Source organism: Entamoeba histolytica, genomic scaffold (genome assembly GCF_000208925.1).
Source record: "Entamoeba histolytica HM-1:IMSS scf_1104750516399 genomic scaffold, whole genome shotgun sequence".
Taxonomy (NCBI): Eukaryota; Evosea; order Mastigamoebida; family Endamoebidae; genus Entamoeba; species Entamoeba histolytica.
Genome location: NW_001914897.1, coordinates 25,031 through 44,220, shown reverse-complemented (window position 1 = coordinate 44,220; position 19,190 = coordinate 25,031). Strand labels below are relative to the sequence as shown.

Sequence of the window (19,190 nt, the reverse complement as noted above, 5' to 3'; positions counted from 1 at the left end):
TCATATGTAATATTTCCTGTTATTTTGAGTTTATTTATGAAAAATATATTGTTATAAAAATATCTTCGTATTTACAATAAATATTTATGATAATATCATACTTACTTAAATACTTTTGAAACTCTTTTATAAAAATAATTTAGTTATTTGTGGTTTTATACTGTAAAATGTAAAAAGTCTATAATAAAGAAAATTATTATCATCTTTGTATTAACAAAAGACAAGAACACATTCATATTCTAAAGTATAAATCAAGCAGAAAACAATAATATGTGTATAATGAATATTTAACTATAAATAATACATGAAGATAAAAATAATTCTGTAGAATAAATCCATATAATCAAATTAATGTTCAAACATATTAATGAATATAATGAATTTAAACTATTTTAATTTAATTCAATTAATAAATAAGAAGCAAAAAAAAAGAAACAAAGATGAATAAAATGAATAAGAAACAAAAGAACTTGTTTAACGCTAACTAAATGATATTCAGAATATGAGTTTTAAAGAAGAACATAATGACAATAGTGTTATAGATGAATTAAAACATGCCATTAAGAAAATGAAAAAAATTGAACAGATTGAACAAACATATGGAATTTTTAATTCTATAAATGACATCCCATATAAAGAGTCTCCTGCTTTACATATTGAGTTTATTAGCTCTAGTGATTCAGAGAGTCAAGACTATAAAAAAATATCATCAAAAGACTTAACTACAAAATAATATTCATCAAATAGTATATAACATAACATATTTATAACAAAAAGTTAATTAATATTATTCATTTTATTTTATAATTTAAAATAAACTAAACACAGACGTTAATAATTGAATTTTCAAAATTACTTAGCAATTCCTCCTTTTTTCATTGGCATAAACTTTTTCTTTTCTTCAAGTTCTCTTTGCATCCACCACATTAATCCTTGTCCAGCAGCTGCTGCTGCCTTTTGTTGATTTAAATATTCTTCAGCTTCTTCCATTTTCTTTTTCATTTCTTCAGCAGCAGTTTCAGCTTCAACACGAGCTTTTTCTGATTTTTTCTTAGCAGCTTCACAAGTAATTTTAGCTTTTCTCAATGGTAATGGATCAGACTCAATATGTTGAGCAAGTTCAGCTTGTGCTCTATTCTTTTTAACAACACCAGTCTCTTTTTCAATTTGTGCTTTTAATTGTTCTGTTTTCTTATTAAATTCATCTTCTTCTTTTTTCAATGCATTAAGAGCAGTTTCAAGCTCTTTATCTCTTTTAGTAGCTTCATCTGCTTTTTTCACTGCTTCATTAAGTAAAACAGAAACTTGGTCAACCATTTCTTGTGCTTTTTGCATTTCTGCTGATTGAGCACCTTGAGGAGCATTAATTAACTTCTTTAATGGCATTTTGTAGTGCCATGCTAAGAACACACAAAGAGCAAACAATTTTTTAAATTCAAATTGTTGGTTTCTTAATGATTCTCTGAATTGTTGAATTGTTTGGTGTTCATTATAATGTTCAAGAATTCTGTGAATATTTAATTCATCAAGAGAGCATCCATCTGCATGATTTTCTGGATCAAATTCACCAAACTTATTACAATAATCCCAAACGTTTTCAGCTTCAGCTTCTCCATTTTCTAACCAATAAGCGTTCAAAAACCAAATAGCTTGTTCTTTATATTTTTTATTACAAAGGTCTTGTAGTTTAGTTTTTTCAATATCGTTTAAAGACATACTTTTCTTTTAAATTATTTTCTTTTTAGATCTCTTTAAATAATTGAAAAGTCTTTAGAGGTCAATAAAGGTAATTTTATTAGTTCTTTTAAGTTCTAGAGGTAATTGAAAATACTAAAAAACTTGATTATATAAAATAATATTTTTATTATTAAAAAATAAATTAACCAAAAATGTTAAGAAAAAAAAATCAATGAGAACGTCCAAAAGCTTGTGTTTTTCCATCACTAAATTCTTCTCCAAAGAAACCTGTATTAAATAGATAGGTAACAGAGTTATCTAAAGATTGTTGTGTTTCTGAAAGGTCAAGAGATTGCTCTTTAACCCATTTGTATTCAATATCTAATGACCCACTCATTTGCATAGATGGAAGTAATGATAATACTTCTTTATTTCCACTTTGTGCTAATGAAATAAGTTGTTCTTTAATTTCATTCATTGGTTTGTGTTCAATAGTTTTATTCATTCGTTTAGCAACAAGATCACAAACATAACTAATATCAGCTGGATGTAATGGTATTAAATTAGCTGCAATAGGAAGATTATCAACAGCTTCAATAAATGCATTAGCAACTAAATCAACTGGAGTAAGAATCATTTTTTGTTCATTTGGAGAAAGTCCATTATTTACAAGTAAACGTACTAACTTCCAAATAAAGTCATCAGTATTAGAACAACCAGATACAGAATTACCAGAAATAAAAGCTGGTCTTAAAACACCAATCTTATATCCAAAGCATCTTAACTTATTTAAATAAAGTTCATTCATCCATTTGGTTTGAATATATCCATTTGCTTTAAATGGTAAAACAGTACCATCTGGTATTATTTCTTTACCTCCAACACATGCAGCTACTCCAATGGATGATACATAAATAAATGGAACTTTAGCTTTTGTAGCGAATTCTATGACATTTTGAGTTCCAATATAATTAGAACCTCTCATATCAACATAACTTCTATTCCAATTAACAAATGCAGCGTTGTGAATAATTAGTCCAATTTTAGAAACAATAGAATTAAAAACATCATCTTTTAATCCACATTTTACTAATGAAACATCTCCACAAATAATTTCGATTTTATTAAGGTCAAGTGTTATTTGAGAATTAGTTGCTGATTGTGTAATTCGTTTCCATCCATCACTAATTGTTAATGATCTAACTAAACAAATAACATGATATCCTTTCTTTTGAAGTGCTTGAATTAAATGAACTCCAAGAAATCCATTAGAACCAGTTAAGAAAGCAACTTTCTTTTGGTTTGATTCAATTTGAATTGGTTCCATTTTAAGGTTTTGAATATCTTCAATATCTTTCTTAAATTGTGGATGAATAAGGTCAAGTTTTGGATTTAATACATATTCCTCTAAAAGGCCTATTGTTGGACATTTAGTTAATAAATCAAATGGTGCATCTGAAACAAATTTTCTAATTAATCCTACAGTCTGACTACCAACTAATGAATCTCCTCCAATATCAAAGAAATTCATATCTTTTGAAATAGCTTTTTGTGGAATTTCAAACCATTCTGACCATAAAGAAGCAATAGCATTACCAGCTTCAGTTGATGGAGGACATGGATTATTTTCACATTTATTTTGCCAATACATTTTAATTTTTTCTGCAGCCATCTTTCTAAGTTCAGGATTATATACTTTACCAAAACTGTTTAATGGCATCTTTTCTATTACAAAGATATGTGTTGGTACTGCAAATGATACTAATCTTTGTCTACAAAATTCTTTTAATTCACTTTCTTTTGTTTCTTTCTTTAATGTAACAAATGCAACAATAAGTTCTCCTTGTGCTCTATCTGGAACAGATACACATCCACATAAAACAACATTAGGATGTGTTTGAAGAGTATCAACAATTTCTGATGGGAATACATTATGACCACCTCGAATAATCATGTCTTTAACTCTTCCAGTGATAATTAGTCTTCCATATTTATCTAAATTACCTTCATCACCAGTCTTAAACCATCCATCTTCAGTATAAGATTCTTTATTTGCTTTTTCATTATTTAAATAACCAGACATCATAATTTTAGTATGGACTTCAATCTCTCCTGGAACTCCAACTGGTGTAATTTTACGAGTTACATGGTCAACAATTCTTAATTCATAATGTGGTTGAAGTTGTCCAACTGTAGTAGTCATTGTATACATTACACCACATGTTTCAGTCATACCATAACCAGATTTACAATCAAGAAGACCCATTTTATTTTGTGCTTCATTCATTAAAGCATCACTAACAACTGCACCTCCCATAATAACATGTTCTACAGTTTTTACTTTTTCTGTACTAAAACTAGGATGATGAATAAGTGCTAAAATACCAGATGGAGCACAATTAACGTTAGTAATTTTTTCTTCTTGAATAAATTTAAGAATACTTTCTGGTTCAAATTTATCACAAACAACAACTGTTGCTCCAGCGGCAAAAATAGCATCAATTTGGAAGTGTGCTGCTGTAGTAAACAATGGTGTAAAACAAAGAGCTCTTCTTCTTTCTACTGGAGTATTTGTAGTATGATCAATAGTGATGAATGGATTAATCATTGCAAAATGGGTATAAGTACAAATTTTAGGTTCTCCTGTTGATCCAGAAGTACATCCATAAAATGAAATATCATTTGGTTTTAAAATTTCAGACACCTCTTTTATGTAGTTTCTTTCACAAGGAGTAGAAAGAAATTTTTTTAAAGAATAAATTTTATTTGAAGGATCTTCTTCTAAATTAGAATCAATAAAACAAACATTATAACCATTTGGAATGTTTTGTTTCATTGCAGTCAATGAGATAATTACTGATGGATTTACTCTTGGTAAAAGTCTTTCAAGTTGTGGTTTTGTATATAATGGGTTTAATGGCATCATTATATAACCTCCACATAATGCAGCTAATTGTGAATAAATGTATTCACAACAATTTGGAAGATAAATAGCAACAACTGTATGTAATTCCATATGAATTTCATTTTTAAATCCTTGAATTACACAATTTAATGTATTAAGTAACTGTGAGTATGTATGTCTAATATATGCTCCTGTTCTACTAGACCTAAATACCAAACATTCTTTATTAGGATTCTTTTCAACTATTTCTAAAAAGTGTTTTGGGTATGTAGTTTCTTTTAAAGGAATATCAATATTTCCAATAAGATGTGATTCAGTCAAACTCATATAACTCAAAATATTTTTAAAGTTCTTCTTCTTCTTTTTTTTTTGATAAATTTGACTTCCATTTTGTATAAAATAATAAAAAAAAAACTATAATAATATAATTTTACTTATTCAAAAGAAAAGAAAAAAGAAACTGCAAACAAAAACGAAATTTCCACAATTAATTTTGTTGTAACTTTTCATTTTCAAACCTCTTTTTAAATGTTTTAGAAACTAATTTTTCAGTCTTTGTTAATTTTCTCTTTTCTTTTGAATCAATTCTTGCTTGAATTTCACTAATTGTTAATTCAGGTTTTTGAGAACGATGACAATACACACACTTTAACCGTTCACAATTAGCTAATTTATTTCCTTCTAAAATCTTTGCACAACAACAACATCTAAAGCATTTTGTATGATAAAGTTCATTACCTCTTTGAGAACAAGGATCTTCTCCAGTGATAAGAAGATTACAAAATCGACATACCATTGAAATTGATTCTCCAGAATCTAAATTTTCCATTACAAATCCACAATCAACAAATCCATATGACTCTTTAGGTGGAAGACGATTAAATGGACATAAAGCTTCGATTTGATATTCATCACTCTTTTGTTCTGCTCTTGTATTGAAAAACATAAAACACATTTGAGAATCTTCAAAACTTTCAAAAAATAGTTTATCATCTTCACTTAGTTTAGATACAAAAGCATCTCTATCAAATGAATATTTAATTCTACCACCTGGATTAGCTTTAAAACATTGAAAATAATTATGAAATATTTTAAAGAAGAATAACTGAAACATATTATAAATAGTATCATTCTTTAATTCAATATTTTCATCTGGATCTGGATCATTCTGAATTAATGATAATTGTGAACGAAGAAGAATAGAACTGGGAGAAGTAAATACCATTGGAAAGACAGGTCCTTCAATCTGTTGTCCTTTTTCTAAGTCAATAACAATAGTATCTTCCATTCCCCCATCACATTCTTTCTTTACATGTTCCCATAAAGATGTTTTAATTCCAATTAAATAAGGCATTGGTGCAGTTGGGTATGAAGCTAATTGAACAGGTAAAATAGGAATTAATACATGATGCCAAACAAAAGGATAAATCAATGATGTTAAAGTAAGGATTGTATCAGATAATGAACCAATTGAATTTGATAAAAATACAAATTTTCTTTCCATCATAATATCACCAATTATATCAACTAAAAATGAAGCACCAAATAATTTTAAAATATTTAAAACATTTGATGAATGGTGTTTACTAAAATCTTCTTCTGAAGATATTTCATAAGGAATATGATGAAATGATATGTTTGTTAATACACCATTAATTGATGGTACATTTTGTTTTGCAATATCTTCAAAGAATTTAGATAATAAATTTATTGATATTTTACGTATTGCAACAGCTTTGTCTAATATTTTTTTAAATAAAGATTCAAATGGTCTATTTATTTTTATTTATTCTAATTTCGTTAAAATAACTGACAAACCTCTCTGCAATAATACAAAAACATTCAGGAAATTTAAAATTAGAAAATCGTCTACAATAAACATATCTTCGATTAGCACTAATATCTGTTAGGATAAATGCAAATGACTCTTGTTTTTCATAGTCAATATGATAATTTAATCCATCTTTTTTATTTATCATTGAATCTCCTTCTGGAAAACAAAATGGAAAAACCATATGTTGTAAAACAGTGTCTTTGTATGGATGTTGTGATATACATTCGTATGACATTCCTTCTTCAATTTGAGTACATTTAAAATGAATAATATTTTCAATTAATTTCTCTTGTTTTTCCATTTTTGGTTTTTAATATCAATGGATTTATTAGTTTCTTCTAATTTTTTAGTTGTATTTTCTATTTTTCTTATTTTTGTTTTTTGGAATTATTTATAGAATATTATTCTCATTAAGAGTTTGTCATCATTGACATTATTGAAAATATGATGACTAGATTGAAGATATTCATATGTTATAAATATAATGAATATCTAGGTAGTATTAAATTAAATAGATGAATTTTACAAGGTGATTCATTATCAAATCTACTCTTCATCATACAGATGAATGTAATTTCTCAAATCATCGAAGAGAAATTCCCAAAATCAAATCACACATTATATATGGATGATTTGAGAATAATGACAGAAAGTAGTGAAGAAATGGGAATAATCCACAATGAAATTAATGAAATAATAAGTTACGTATTGAAATGAATGAGAAAAAGTCAGGAATGGTATTAAAAAACATTAAAGAAATACCAAATGGAATGCAAAACATCAATGTAATTGAAGGTGATGACTTGTATAAATACTTAGGAATATGGCAGTCCGACGAAATTGATGACACCTTCAATTGTAAAACCATCAAAGAAAAAATGAATCAAAAGATGGAAGAAATAAACAGTGATGAAAGTAGTAATAGAAGATATATTACTAGAATAAACACGGAAGTAATCCATATCTTCAGATATTCAGCATCAGTTGTAAATTGGAAAATCACTGACCTAGATAAAATTGAAAAGGAGATAAGAAAATATTTAAGAAAGGCAAAATACAATGGTGAAACTCCAAAGATCGGTTGTATGTTATTATAGAAGAAATGAAGGATTAATAAATATAAGTGACGAATATGTTATTGAATTAGTAAGAACAGTAATGTACTATTGTACCAGAGAAAGTGAAATATGAAATAACATATAGATAGATGGTACAATAAGAAATGAATATGGAATAGAATTAAAAACATCAATTCATAAAATAAATGAAACAAAAATAGAAGAAATAATAAATGAAGGGATAGAAAAGAAAAAAGAAAAAGAAGTAGTAGTAGAAATAAAAAAATTATTAACCGACCAACACATCAAAAAATGGAAATGTCATCAAATAAGTGGACATTTTAGAAGATGGTTCGAGTCAAAAGGAGTAGATAAAACTAATACAATGAAAGCATGGAAGTCAATCAATATTAAAAAGAATGCATTTCTCCAATTAACTAAAATGCAAGATGGTGCAATATTTTGTGGGTATAGAAAAACAAAAATAATGAAAAATGAAAGATTAAAATACTCCACACTTTGTAAAGACAAGATAGCAACAGTAAAACACATTCTACTATCTTGTATTTATCATAATAAATCACAAATAGAGAAACATGACCATATAGGCATAATCATATTGATTAATAAGAAAATATACATTCAATAAACAATATAAAAATAAAATATGAAACAATGTTCAAATATAAAGACATTACTATGATATGGAACAAACAAATAATGCCTAAAAGTGATGGACAATACCACAAAATAACAGACAAATACGTATTAGATAAAAAGAATAAAACTGGTCTATTATTTGATATGAATATTGTGGCTGATCACAATATTAATGGAGCCTATTGGAAGAAAAGAAATAAGTATAAGGAATTAAAGAATATTCTAATGAAAATAGAAAAATTAAAAGATGTCAGAATAATTCCAGTAGTAATATCAATAAATGGATTAGTAAATAAAGAAAGTATCAGACTAATCAAAGAATTAAAAATTGAGATTAACATCGAGAAAGAAGTAAAAACCATTATAATAAAAAACATGATGGATGTCATGGAATACTGCTTCAATCACAAACATACTCCGTAGAGCTGCTTGAAGATGAAGAAGAGATGTGATTAGTCTCCCATGATTCAGGAACAATAGAAGCTATTTCTATTAATACTTAATTATTTGCTTAATTATTTTGTTTAATTATTATTTAAAACAACTAACAACTAATAACATTCAATGAATAGTAAATAAATTAAATTAGTTATCATTTGAAATACAAGTGATGGAAAATACATTTTTTAAATTCAAAATGAAGAAAAGTGTTTTGAAAGAAAATAATAACACAAAACTAAAGAAACAAAATGAATGTAATGAGAAAGTGATAAATGAAATATGTTTATTATTAATATATTTGTGTTACAAGACATATGAAGAATGAAAAGAATATGAATAAATAATTGATATTGTTTTGAATTTCAACTAGTTTTCATAAAATAATAAATCAATGAATAGAATAATACAGAATAATTCCACAATATCAAACATTTGAAGACATGGTTGTATCGATTTGATTAAATAATATTGTTGTATTCATAAAAAAGTTCATGAAGAAAACAAAAGTAGATAAGTGATAACAAAAATTGTTGGAATTTTTATTGGAATAACTGTAAAATATTCATTTCTATTATGTTTTGTTGATTCAAAAGATTCATCTTGTTATGATAATACACAAAGATAAAATGAAATTGTAAGGATGATGACAATGAAAAATGTTAATAACACCAATTAATGTAGAAGAAGTTGAAAAAGAGACACTCTTTATCATAGTATTACTGAAGAAAAAGATAAAAAAGATAGAAACATTAAACGAGAAAAGAAGAACGAAATAAATAAAAGTAAAGAAATTGCAAAGAAATACAAGAATGAAATACATAGAAGAAATTAGTTATTGTGATTTGGAAATTGAAAGAACTGAAATTAAATAAATTATTCTTTCTAAAAAATCAACAAGAAGAAGAACACGAAAGAAATAAAACAATGAAATAAATAGAAAACAAAATTCCCAAAATATTTGTGTTTGTAAAAGAAGATATTGAATTTATTGATTAAGAAACTAGAAAATAATTTGTCAGTATTATTTATCATAAAGAAGAAATAATTAAAAAGATAATAATTATGTATAATGATTGAACATCATTAGAAAGACGACATGATTCTATTTCTACTGTATGTTTGATGAAGTAATTTAAAAGCATTAAATAAACTAATATAAAATATGATAGTTTATATTTTAAATAAACAATAATTTAAATAAAATGAATAATAAATGAACTAATTAATTAATATATGAAATATGAAAGTTCAATAACATTTTATTCAATGAAATATTAATTATTTATCATTCTTTTTATTTCATTTTGTTTAAATTACATTATTCTCATTATTATTCATTTCATTACTTTATTAATATTGATTATTAATTAATTTGAAAATACAACAAAGAATCATTCTTTCATATTTCTTTGTTTTCTTTACCTGTTAGATCGAAGGTGACATATCTGAAACACCACACACAAACACTCATACAATTCAAACTTCAACCCTCCCAGTTATTATCGGATTATGACGGTGTATTTGAATTAGAAATGTATTAGGTAAAGTTGCAAAGGGTGGAGCAAGAGAATATAGTAGAATATTACATTGTTGTAATATAAGGAACTACTGAAGTGTGGGTTAGACTAAAAGAAGATTAGTCAAAGTAAGACTAGTAGTAATGAAATGATTCCTTCTCCCATTCATAAAATAAGAAAAATGCAAATCCTTAAAATTAAGGTAGAAAATAAACAAAGGCTTAAAAAGAAGAAAAATATTTATCGATAAAAAAATGAATTAACATATTGTTGATAAATTCCATTTTTATTACCTTTTTTCATTACCATTAATTATTGTTGAGATTGGTCATATGCCAATTTACACTCTTTTAACTCTTTTTCTCCAAAAACAATCCCATCTGCTGTCATAGAAACATTTCTCCACTCATCTTTTAATGTTGCTTGTCTTAATTGGATTACTACTTCATCAATAAGTCCATTAAAAAGATCACCATGTATTAATAATAGAGCAGAACTTACCTTTACTAACCAGACAAATCCTTCTAATAAAAACATATCCCATATTTTTAATGTTACACATTTATCAAAATTAATACTAAATAATGCTGTTAGCCATTGACCAACAACAAGAAGTAATGGTGTATCTTTTTCTTGGAAGTATTTAGTTAATGAAGGAACACGATGTTTAATAACCCATTCAATACAAAATACTGCAAATTTTAATAAAGGTAATCCATCACAAAATAATCCATATAAATTTAAGTCTTTCATAAAATAAGTAAAAATCCATAATGTATCTTCGGGATTTTGGGTAACCAATAAAATTTGTCCTGCCAAAAATGACATTCCTTGACAATATCCTGTTTTTGGTAATAAAATAGCAAAAGATCGTAAGATATCTCTTAAGTCAAGTCGTTTATCTTCAGTCATTTGTGGATCATTTGGAAATGTTCTATTTACATCTAAATCAATTTTTTGACCAATTTTTTTAAATTCTTCATCATTTATCATTCTTACTTCAGCTTGTGCACATAAACTTTGAAATAAGTCTGGATTTTTTATAGTATATTGTTCAGGATTAGCCATTGTTAGCCAGTATCTTAGTCTAGTTTTATTATCAATTGACTTTACAAAACGACGAATAAATGCTGGAGCTTTCATTTCAATTTCCTCCCAATCATCAAATACTTGTTGTGCAGTGTATTTAGAATAGTCTGGTTGTTGTTCAAATGAAGATGGTGTATCTTCAGGTTTAGATGGTGTATCTCCCATAAATTAAAATGATATTCCCAGATGGGAAATTTCCTTGTTTTTATAATTGCAAGTTCTAAATTTTATTCCATAAGAATTTCTCATGATAAAACTCTTTTTTGTACGGTTGCAAAAATACTTTAGTTGCTAACATATTAAAATGTGATTCAAAACAATATCTTAACAAATCCCTAAAATAAGTTTTGAGATAGGTTAAAAAATACTCAAAAACTAAAACAATAAATTAATTAAAATCTTGGGGAAACTTATTGGAAAAGAGAGGACATAAACATAACTCAAAGAAGTAAAGGAAAGAGAAGTGCTAAAGGTGAAAAGAAAAGTCAACTAAAGATTTTTCAACTAGAACTTCAAACAACTTGAACTTGAAATTTTCAAAATATGAGGGAAGTAATAACAATACACATTGGTCAAGCTGGATGTCAACTTGGAAATAAATGTTGGGAGCTGTTTTGCCTTGAACATGGAATTCAACCAGATGGAACAGCTATTGCCAATACTAATGAAAAAAGGTCAGTTATAACTAATGATGGTGACACTGCTTATAATGCCTTTTTCCAAGAACTCCAAAATGGAAGACATGTTCCACGTTCAGTTTTTGTCGATACTGAACCTACTGTAATTGATGAAATTAAAACTGGAGAATATTCTGGACTTTATCATCCTGAACAATTAATTTGTGGTAAAGAAGATGCATCCTCTAATTTTGCTAAAGGAAAAACAGGATATGAACCATTACTAAATCAAACAATGGATGCTATTAGAAAAGCTACAGAAAATTGTACAGGATTACAAGGATTTTTCATTTATAATTCTGTTGGTGGAGGAACTGGAAGTGGTTTTACTGCAGCATTATGTGAGAAATTAGCAGACAAATATACAAAAAAGACTAAATTGAACACTGTTATTTGGCCATCACCAAAACTTTCTAGTGGAGTTGTTGAGCCATATAATGCTGTGTTAAATACTCATGCTATGATGAAATTTGTAAATTGTACTTTTATGGTTGATAATGAATCAATTTATAAAATATGTCAAAAACAATTAGGAGTTCATAGTCCATCATATTTCCATTTAAATCAATTAATTGCACAAGCCATGAGTTCTATTACTGCATCATTAAGATTTGAAGGTACATTAAATGTTGACTTAAATGAATTTCCAACTAATCTTGTTCCATTCCCAAGAGACCATTTTGCTATGATGTCATATGCACCAATTGTTACACCAGAAAAAGCTATTAGACAAACATTATCAGTTCAAGAACTTACATCATCATTATTTGATCCAAATAGTTTAATGATTCAATGTGATGATATTAATAAAGGTAAATTTATGAGTTGTTGTATGATGTATCGAGGAGATGTTTCATCACGTGAAGTTAATCTTGCTGTTAGTGGAATTAAGAAACAAAATACAGTTCCATTTGTTGGATGGTGTCCATGTTCATTTAAATGTGGTATTAATAGTCAACCAGCTACTGCTGTTCCTGGTAGTTCATATGCTTCTACTGCTAGAAGTGCATGTATGATTGCTAACCATACAGCTATGTGCCAAGTATTCCAAAAAGTAAATCAAAACTTTGACTTAATGTTTGGTAATAGAGCATTTGTTCATCATTATGTTGGAGAAGGAATGGAAGAAAATGAATTTACTGATGCACGACAAGACTTATATGAACTAGAAGTAGAATATGCCAATCTTGCTTTTGACAATACAGCTGAAGGAGAGTCAATGACAGCACAATAAGAATTATTTTTTGTTAGTAATTCCTTAGTTTAAATTTTTTATTTAAAACAGAGAAAAAAGACGTTCAAACTTTCTTTAAGTAAGATGAATTAATTTAAAAAAAAAGATATATATCTCGCCAAAGATAATAAATAATTTTTGTAACTTATTTTTGTTAAAAGACACAATGAATAATTATTAAAGCTAACAGAAACAAAGCACTATTCAGTAGAAAAAAATAAAAGAAGGAACCGAAAGTTGATTTTTTGTTTGTTAATTCATTTTTATTTTTTTTTGTATTTATATTAGGTAACTTAAAACTGTGCAAAAACAGTGCTATGGAAAAGTTAGCTAGTCGGTTAAGAACATCAACCTTTTATGGTTATTATATGAAATATAGACTTCTTTGTCATAATAAATTAATAAGGTTCTTTATTGGTGAGTTAATTGGTAGTTATTATTTATTCTATCTTACAAATTGTACTGCTTACCTTAATTATCCAACATATATTTGTTCTCTTTTAGTTATTTTTGGATTAGGACCAATTATTGAAATTCTCTCACCAGTGTGTAATGGGCAATTTAATACTGGTATCTCTATTGTTTTCTTTCTTAGAAGAGGACAAACTTTTTGGCAAACACTAGTTAGTATTGTTGCTCAATTTTTAGGTGGTTTATTCTCTGTTTTAACTCTAAACCTCTTCTTTACTGATAGTCTTATTGCTTTTTCTTCTAAGACATATAGTTTTATCCAAGTTCTTTCTGAATGTTTTGGCAGTTTCATATTAATATTTGTATTAATGTTAATTACTTATAGAAAACAAAGTGCTGCTCTTCTTATTCCTGGAGTGATTGCTGCTGGATGTATTGCATTACCAAGTGGAATGATTGTCAATCCATTTATTGTTGTTTGTCGATTAATTTCCAATTCAAACAATAACATTTCATGGCAAAGTTGTTTAGTATTATTATTCTCTGAATTTATAGGATTTGCACTTGGTTTTTTAACTGGAGAATTTATTCTTGTTGAAGGAGAGCGTGAAGTTCCTGAGAATTATTATAAATTAGAAAATGTAGAAATAAAATCAGAAACTTCAAACCAACTTGAAAGTGTTTTCGTTGATTCTCAACAACCAATCAATGAAGAAATTCCAATGAATTAAAATTGAACGTTTAATTTTTAGATTATATTTTATCTTCTTCATTTTACTTGTATACTTTTTTTCTTTTAAATCAGATAAGTATAAAAAAAATATCTTTATATTACATTTTCAATGTTTAAATACTTTATAAAGTTATTATATTAAAAAATATAAAAAATCAATTGAAATAAAAGGAACTGCACAGTTAAAGGAGTATTTTTACGTAATGAGAAGATACCCATCCTCTACTTCCATCAATTGTTTCAGCACCAAGCCATCCTTCTGGATCAGAATCATCAAAAATAATAATTTTTTGACCTCTTTTAATAGATAATTCAGTTTCAGTTGAAGAATCATAATCATGAAGAGCAACAGCATATTTTTCAGGTGGTACACAAGCTCTTATTTCATTGTCATAAATTTCTTCTGGTGCAATGTCATCATCTTCATCATATTCTTCATCAGAATATTCACCTTCTTCTTCTTGATCATACTGCTCATCCTGTTGGTCATATTGCTCATCCTGTTGATCGTATTGTTCTTCTTCTTGTTGTTTTTCAGAATCTTCTTGTTGTTCAGGTTCTTGTTGAATAATAGGTTTTGAGTAATTAGTAACATGTGGTGGTGCAGCAGCGATACTAATTTTAGATGGAGGAGGTGGTGGTGCAGCAGCAACGACAACACCAGTAGTAGGATTTGAAGTAGTAGTTACAGTGATAGGGGTTGGAGGAGGTGGTGCAGCATTAACAGGAGTAACAGGTGTAGAAGAGGTAGTTGTAGTTTTTTTTTTCTCTTCTTTCTTTTTATCATGATGATGGTGATGGCGTTTTCCAGTGTCATGTTTTTTACGTTCCAAAGGGGGAAGACCTTTTGATTTTCTTACTTGATTAATTAATTTTCTAAATGAATCTTTCCAATATTCACCATCTTCTTCTCCTTCTACAATCAATTTCCAAGTTCTTTTTTCAGTTACTAATTGAAATCCATATCTCATTGACCCATCTTTATCTTTATTTCTTGTAGTAATCATATCAGTAACTTGAGACATATCTATATGTCCTTTTAATGAACTGCAAGAGTCATTAGTATAATAGTCTAATCTGAATGGATTACGTGGAGTAGTTTGGAACCATCTTTTCTTCCAGCTTTTATGTGAACCACCTTGTTTTGTTACCCAACCACGAATGGCTGGAATGGAGTCTTCATCAATATCGAAGCTCATAATTATATATATCAAATTTTAAAGTTCTAGTTCTGTATATTTTTATAGAAAATAAATGGAATGTTATTTTTAATATTTATATTATTCTTTTTAAATTCATTTTCTCTTTTATTATATATCGATTTTTATTACTACTTCAATATATTATTCTTTTTTGATTTATTAATAACTACTACTAAGCAGTTATTTATTGGTTCATTTATTAGTTATGTTATTGTTTTATCTTTTTTATAAGTAAGTCTATGAAGAAGATTCTTTTAAGTTAGAAAAAGAAATGACTGTTTTTTTTTTATCTATTTATATTTTTATCATTATCTTTTGTCTGATGATATTGTCCCAATATCAACTCCGAAAAAAAAAAAATAGAAAAAAATATTTGAATAATCAATAATTAGTATTTTGTTATAGAAATTCAAAAAATAAAACAAAAGAGTTAAAAAAAAAGTTATACCAAAAAAAGAAGAACTTTTTTGTTTTATGTAGCATTCATTTTATTAAATTTGGTCTTTTTCCCTTCTATTGATTAAAAAAAAGAAAAAAAAAAAGAATTTTAAAATTATTTTAACTCTTTATGAATCAATTCACTACTGATGATATTATTAAAGATTTAGAATGTCTTAATAAACGTATTCATAGTAAAGAATGTACTAAAAAGAAAACAGTTGCAATTGAGTCGATACCATTTACTGTTGGATATTTAAAAAAAGAAGAGGGGTTTGCTATTATTCAGATTCAATCTTTTCAGTAATAAAAAGATAGTTAAAAATATTGACAAGTTAGGTTGGACGTTATTGTTATTGAAGGAATTATCCCTATAAAGACTATTGAATTATATAAATTCTTTTTACACTTTGAGACATATGTTCAATACCTTCCTTTTATTTATAAGTTAAATTTTATTCAGAAAGATAATATTTTTGATTTAATTGTAGAAATGGAATTTAATTTAATTGGATTTAATAAGAATGCTCTTTGTCTAAAAAGAGTTATTAAAGAATTTACAGATAAAACATATATTCTTTCATTAAGTATTACTCATGATAAATCAAAAATTATTCCATTTAGAGATAGTGCAATATTAATGCAAGCAATTACTCTTGAAGAAACTAAAGATGGTTGTCTTATATCTGATTATGAAATTATTCAACCTATTCCTTGGCTGCAATCAAACGACATTAACGAATCTCTTGAAAGGTTTAGTTATATCCCAATTAGAAGAATAAAATCATGTTTTGATTATTTAAAATATGATAAAACTGTAGAAAGAATAAACATAATCAATGCTATTACTACTGAGCGTATTGGTCTTGAACTAACTCTAAATGGAAAACATGATAGTGTTGGAGAAGTTTGGTATGATTCTAATAATACAAGAATTACATGTGTTGAATTTGTATGTGACCAGGCATCATTTATTGTTGAAGGTTCAATTCAAAAGATATGTGAATTTAGATTATCAAGAAAAACACTTATAGAATTAGTCTTTCAAGACCGTTGTAGAGTAATAGAAACAGCTGATAGTTTAACAACAATATTTCATAAGTCATGTCCTAAGTCATATCAAAATGATGGAGAAGACATTTCATTTTCTTCTTTTATTTATTCAGAAAAATGTGCTTTAGTTCATTTTAAAAGCTTATCCACTCTTTCTTCTCAAGAAGAAAATAAAGGGATTCAAAAATATAATTTTGGTCCAAGTTACATTTATGTTTGTGGTTGTGAAGGAACTTGGAATATTCAATTCAATGTTAAAGTAATTGCTAAAACTACTTTACCTCGTTTAAATGATAAAGTGGCTTTACATGCTATGTTAGAATTCTTAAGAAATATCGAACTTTCTTTTCAAAATGTTTCTCCTGTTCAAAATTATAAACAACCATTAACAATTATTACAAGTAAAGACCCATTTATTCCTCCATTATTAAAAATTCAATTACCTTTAATGGTTAAAATAAGTCGGTATTTTACTAAAGAAGATATCACTGCACTTTCTCGAACAAACAAACAACTAAAAGCAATGATGGAATATTGTAGTAAACTTATAATTCAAAATAAACAACAACAACTTCATCCTTTTTATAACACAGAATATCCTCTTCAAAACTCTTCTCAATGTTTTTATGAAGAATGGAAAAAGGCAACTCCAAAACATTCAGTATTAACAGGTCACACAAATTTAATCCGAGCATTAGATATTAGTGATGATTGTTCATTATTAGTTAGTGGAAGTTCTGATAGAAAAATTAGACTTTGGAATTTACAAGATGAGTCATCAAGAACATTTGTTGGTCCAAATAGTTGTTTGGTATCCACTAAATTTGTTATGAATAACTTTATTGCATCTGGATATCATTGTGGAACCATTAAATATATTAATTGGTCAGACTCTCGTGAGTCTCAAGTTTTTGATGTTAATGAAGGTAAATTAGAGGGATTTCTTCCGTTGAAGGATATGGACTTTATTGTTTGGAATGAAAAAATTATGGGATATAGATATTCTGACATGAGACAAACTTTATTATTTACATACTCTGGTCATCAAAGAAAAGTTCAAATTGTAAAACCATTTAATTCATTATTTCTTAGTGGCTCTGCTGATAGAACTATTCAATTGTGGGATCCTTCAATTTCTAATCCAAGAATATCTAAAATAAAAGGACATAAATCAGGTATTGTTGGACTTGAACAAATAAGTCCTTACACTTTTGTTTCTGCTGGAAATGATAGATTAGTTCATTACTGGGATATTAGAGAGTTAACACACCCAACTCATTCTATTAAGAAAAAAATTTGTAATATGACTTATAATAATGAGATGCTGATTTGTGGTGGTGAGAGTGGAGAAGTTTATATTTTTCCAACTGACAACCCAGCACAGTCTATCACTTTAAACTCACACAACACTTCTGGACTAATTAGTATTGCTTCAAAAAAGAATATTATTTGTTGTGGATTTAAAGATGGTACAATCTCAATGTGGAAATATTAATTATTTGTTTAATTTATATATGAAAAATATACATTTTTTGTTTCCTTTTTTTCTGTATTAAATGATTTGATTTATTAATATACAAAATGATGTAATCTATGAATATATTTATTAAACTATCTATAACTTATAGTAAAGTATTAATATAATGCTTCATGAAATTGCATATAATTCACTACAACTATAAAAAAATATAAGGGAAGGAATATGGTCTATTTTTATTAATCATAAATCATTCATCAATACATTATATGATACATATTATGAATAAATGTTAACATAATGAATATATTGTTAAAAAGAAAGAACAAACACAAAGAACAAATAATAATTGTGAATAAATGAAATAATAATGAGGCATGAAGAAAGAATAAAATGTAATACATTGCAAAATAGAAATAAAGTTTTTTTTAAGTTAAAAAATAGTTAATGAAATATCAATAAAATTGTTTTTATTTTTGGTTACTATGAGGAGGGTAGTACTATCATATTTTATTGTTTATTATATTTATAGAGTACGTTTGATTGTGAAATAAACAATATTCTATGACATTCATCTTCGTCTTAGTCTTAACATTTTAACTTCTTCGATGTTTTTAGTTTCATTTGTTAATTATTTAATTAACACAATTCTCTCTACAAAAAGATGCATTACAACAGCCACCACAAAAATAAAGAAAAACAAATAACCAAAGAAGAATTTCACATTAACCAAGAAATATAAATGATAGAAGATCAAAATAAAAAGTAATTAATTAAGTGTTAA

General features: G+C 26.8%; 8 protein-coding genes across 8 annotated transcripts, besides 3 other annotated features; 3 read left to right on the top strand and 5 right to left on the bottom strand.

The window, feature by feature from the left end:
- Positions 1 to 828: 828 nt before the first annotated feature.
- On the bottom strand, positions 829 to 1,717 carry EHI_010570 (uncharacterized protein). Its single transcript, XM_644971.2, has one exon. The coding sequence runs from the start codon at positions 1,714 to 1,716 to the stop codon at positions 853 to 855; it is 864 nt and encodes a 287-aa protein (XP_650063.1). The 5' UTR covers position 1,717; the 3' UTR covers positions 829 to 852.
- A 189-nt stretch (positions 1,718 to 1,906) lies between these two features.
- Positions 1,907 to 4,909, bottom strand: EHI_010560 (acyl-CoA synthetase, putative; the record flags this gene model as incomplete). The annotated part of the gene is made up of 1 exon (XM_644972.1): positions 1,907 to 4,909. The coding sequence occupies one exon, from the start codon at positions 4,907 to 4,909 to the stop codon at positions 1,907 to 1,909; it is 3,003 nt and encodes a 1,000-aa protein (XP_650064.1).
- Positions 4,910 to 5,069: 160 nt separating this feature from the next.
- EHI_010550 (protein with DENN and LIM domains) lies at positions 5,070 to 6,717 on the bottom strand (the record flags this gene model as incomplete). Its single annotated transcript, XM_644973.1, has 2 exons — positions 5,070 to 6,354; positions 6,401 to 6,717. 2 exons carry the CDS (start codon positions 6,715 to 6,717, stop codon positions 5,070 to 5,072), a joined length of 1,602 nt encoding a protein of 533 aa, XP_650065.1.
- A 101-nt stretch (positions 6,718 to 6,818) lies between these two features.
- Positions 6,819 to 8,647: a repeat region.
- A 1,358-nt stretch (positions 8,648 to 10,005) lies between these two features.
- Positions 10,006 to 10,327: a repeat region.
- Positions 10,328 to 10,404: 77 nt separating this feature from the next.
- Positions 10,405 to 11,346, bottom strand: EHI_010540 (TBC domain containing protein; the record flags this gene model as incomplete). Its single annotated transcript, XM_644974.1, has 1 exon — positions 10,405 to 11,346. One exon carries the CDS (start codon positions 11,344 to 11,346, stop codon positions 10,405 to 10,407), a length of 942 nt encoding a protein of 313 aa, XP_650066.1.
- A 378-nt stretch (positions 11,347 to 11,724) lies between these two features.
- On the top strand, positions 11,725 to 13,092 carry EHI_010530 (tubulin alpha chain, putative; the record flags this gene model as incomplete). Its single annotated transcript, XM_644975.1, has 1 exon — positions 11,725 to 13,092. The coding sequence occupies one exon, from the start codon at positions 11,725 to 11,727 to the stop codon at positions 13,090 to 13,092; it is 1,368 nt and encodes a 455-aa protein (XP_650067.1).
- Positions 13,093 to 13,409: 317 nt separating this feature from the next.
- Positions 13,410 to 14,258, top strand: EHI_010520 (uncharacterized protein; the record flags this gene model as incomplete). The annotated part of the gene is made up of 1 exon (XM_644976.2): positions 13,410 to 14,258. One exon carries the CDS (start codon positions 13,410 to 13,412, stop codon positions 14,232 to 14,234), a length of 825 nt encoding a protein of 274 aa, XP_650068.1. The 3' UTR covers positions 14,235 to 14,258.
- Positions 14,259 to 14,301: 43 nt separating this feature from the next.
- Positions 14,302 to 15,530, bottom strand: EHI_010510 (uncharacterized protein). Its single transcript, XM_644977.2, has one exon. It carries the CDS (start codon positions 15,433 to 15,435, stop codon positions 14,419 to 14,421), a length of 1,017 nt encoding a protein of 338 aa, XP_650069.1. The 5' UTR covers positions 15,436 to 15,530; the 3' UTR covers positions 14,302 to 14,418.
- Positions 15,531 to 16,006: 476 nt separating this feature from the next.
- Positions 16,007 to 18,424, top strand: EHI_010500 (WD domain containing protein; the record flags this gene model as incomplete). The annotated part of the gene is made up of 2 exons (XM_644978.2): positions 16,007 to 16,149; positions 16,216 to 18,424. 2 exons carry the CDS (start codon positions 16,007 to 16,009, stop codon positions 18,422 to 18,424), a joined length of 2,352 nt encoding a protein of 783 aa, XP_650070.2.
- Positions 18,425 to 19,068: 644 nt separating this feature from the next.
- Positions 19,069 to 19,159: a repeat region.
- Positions 19,160 to 19,190: the final 31 nt, after the last annotated feature.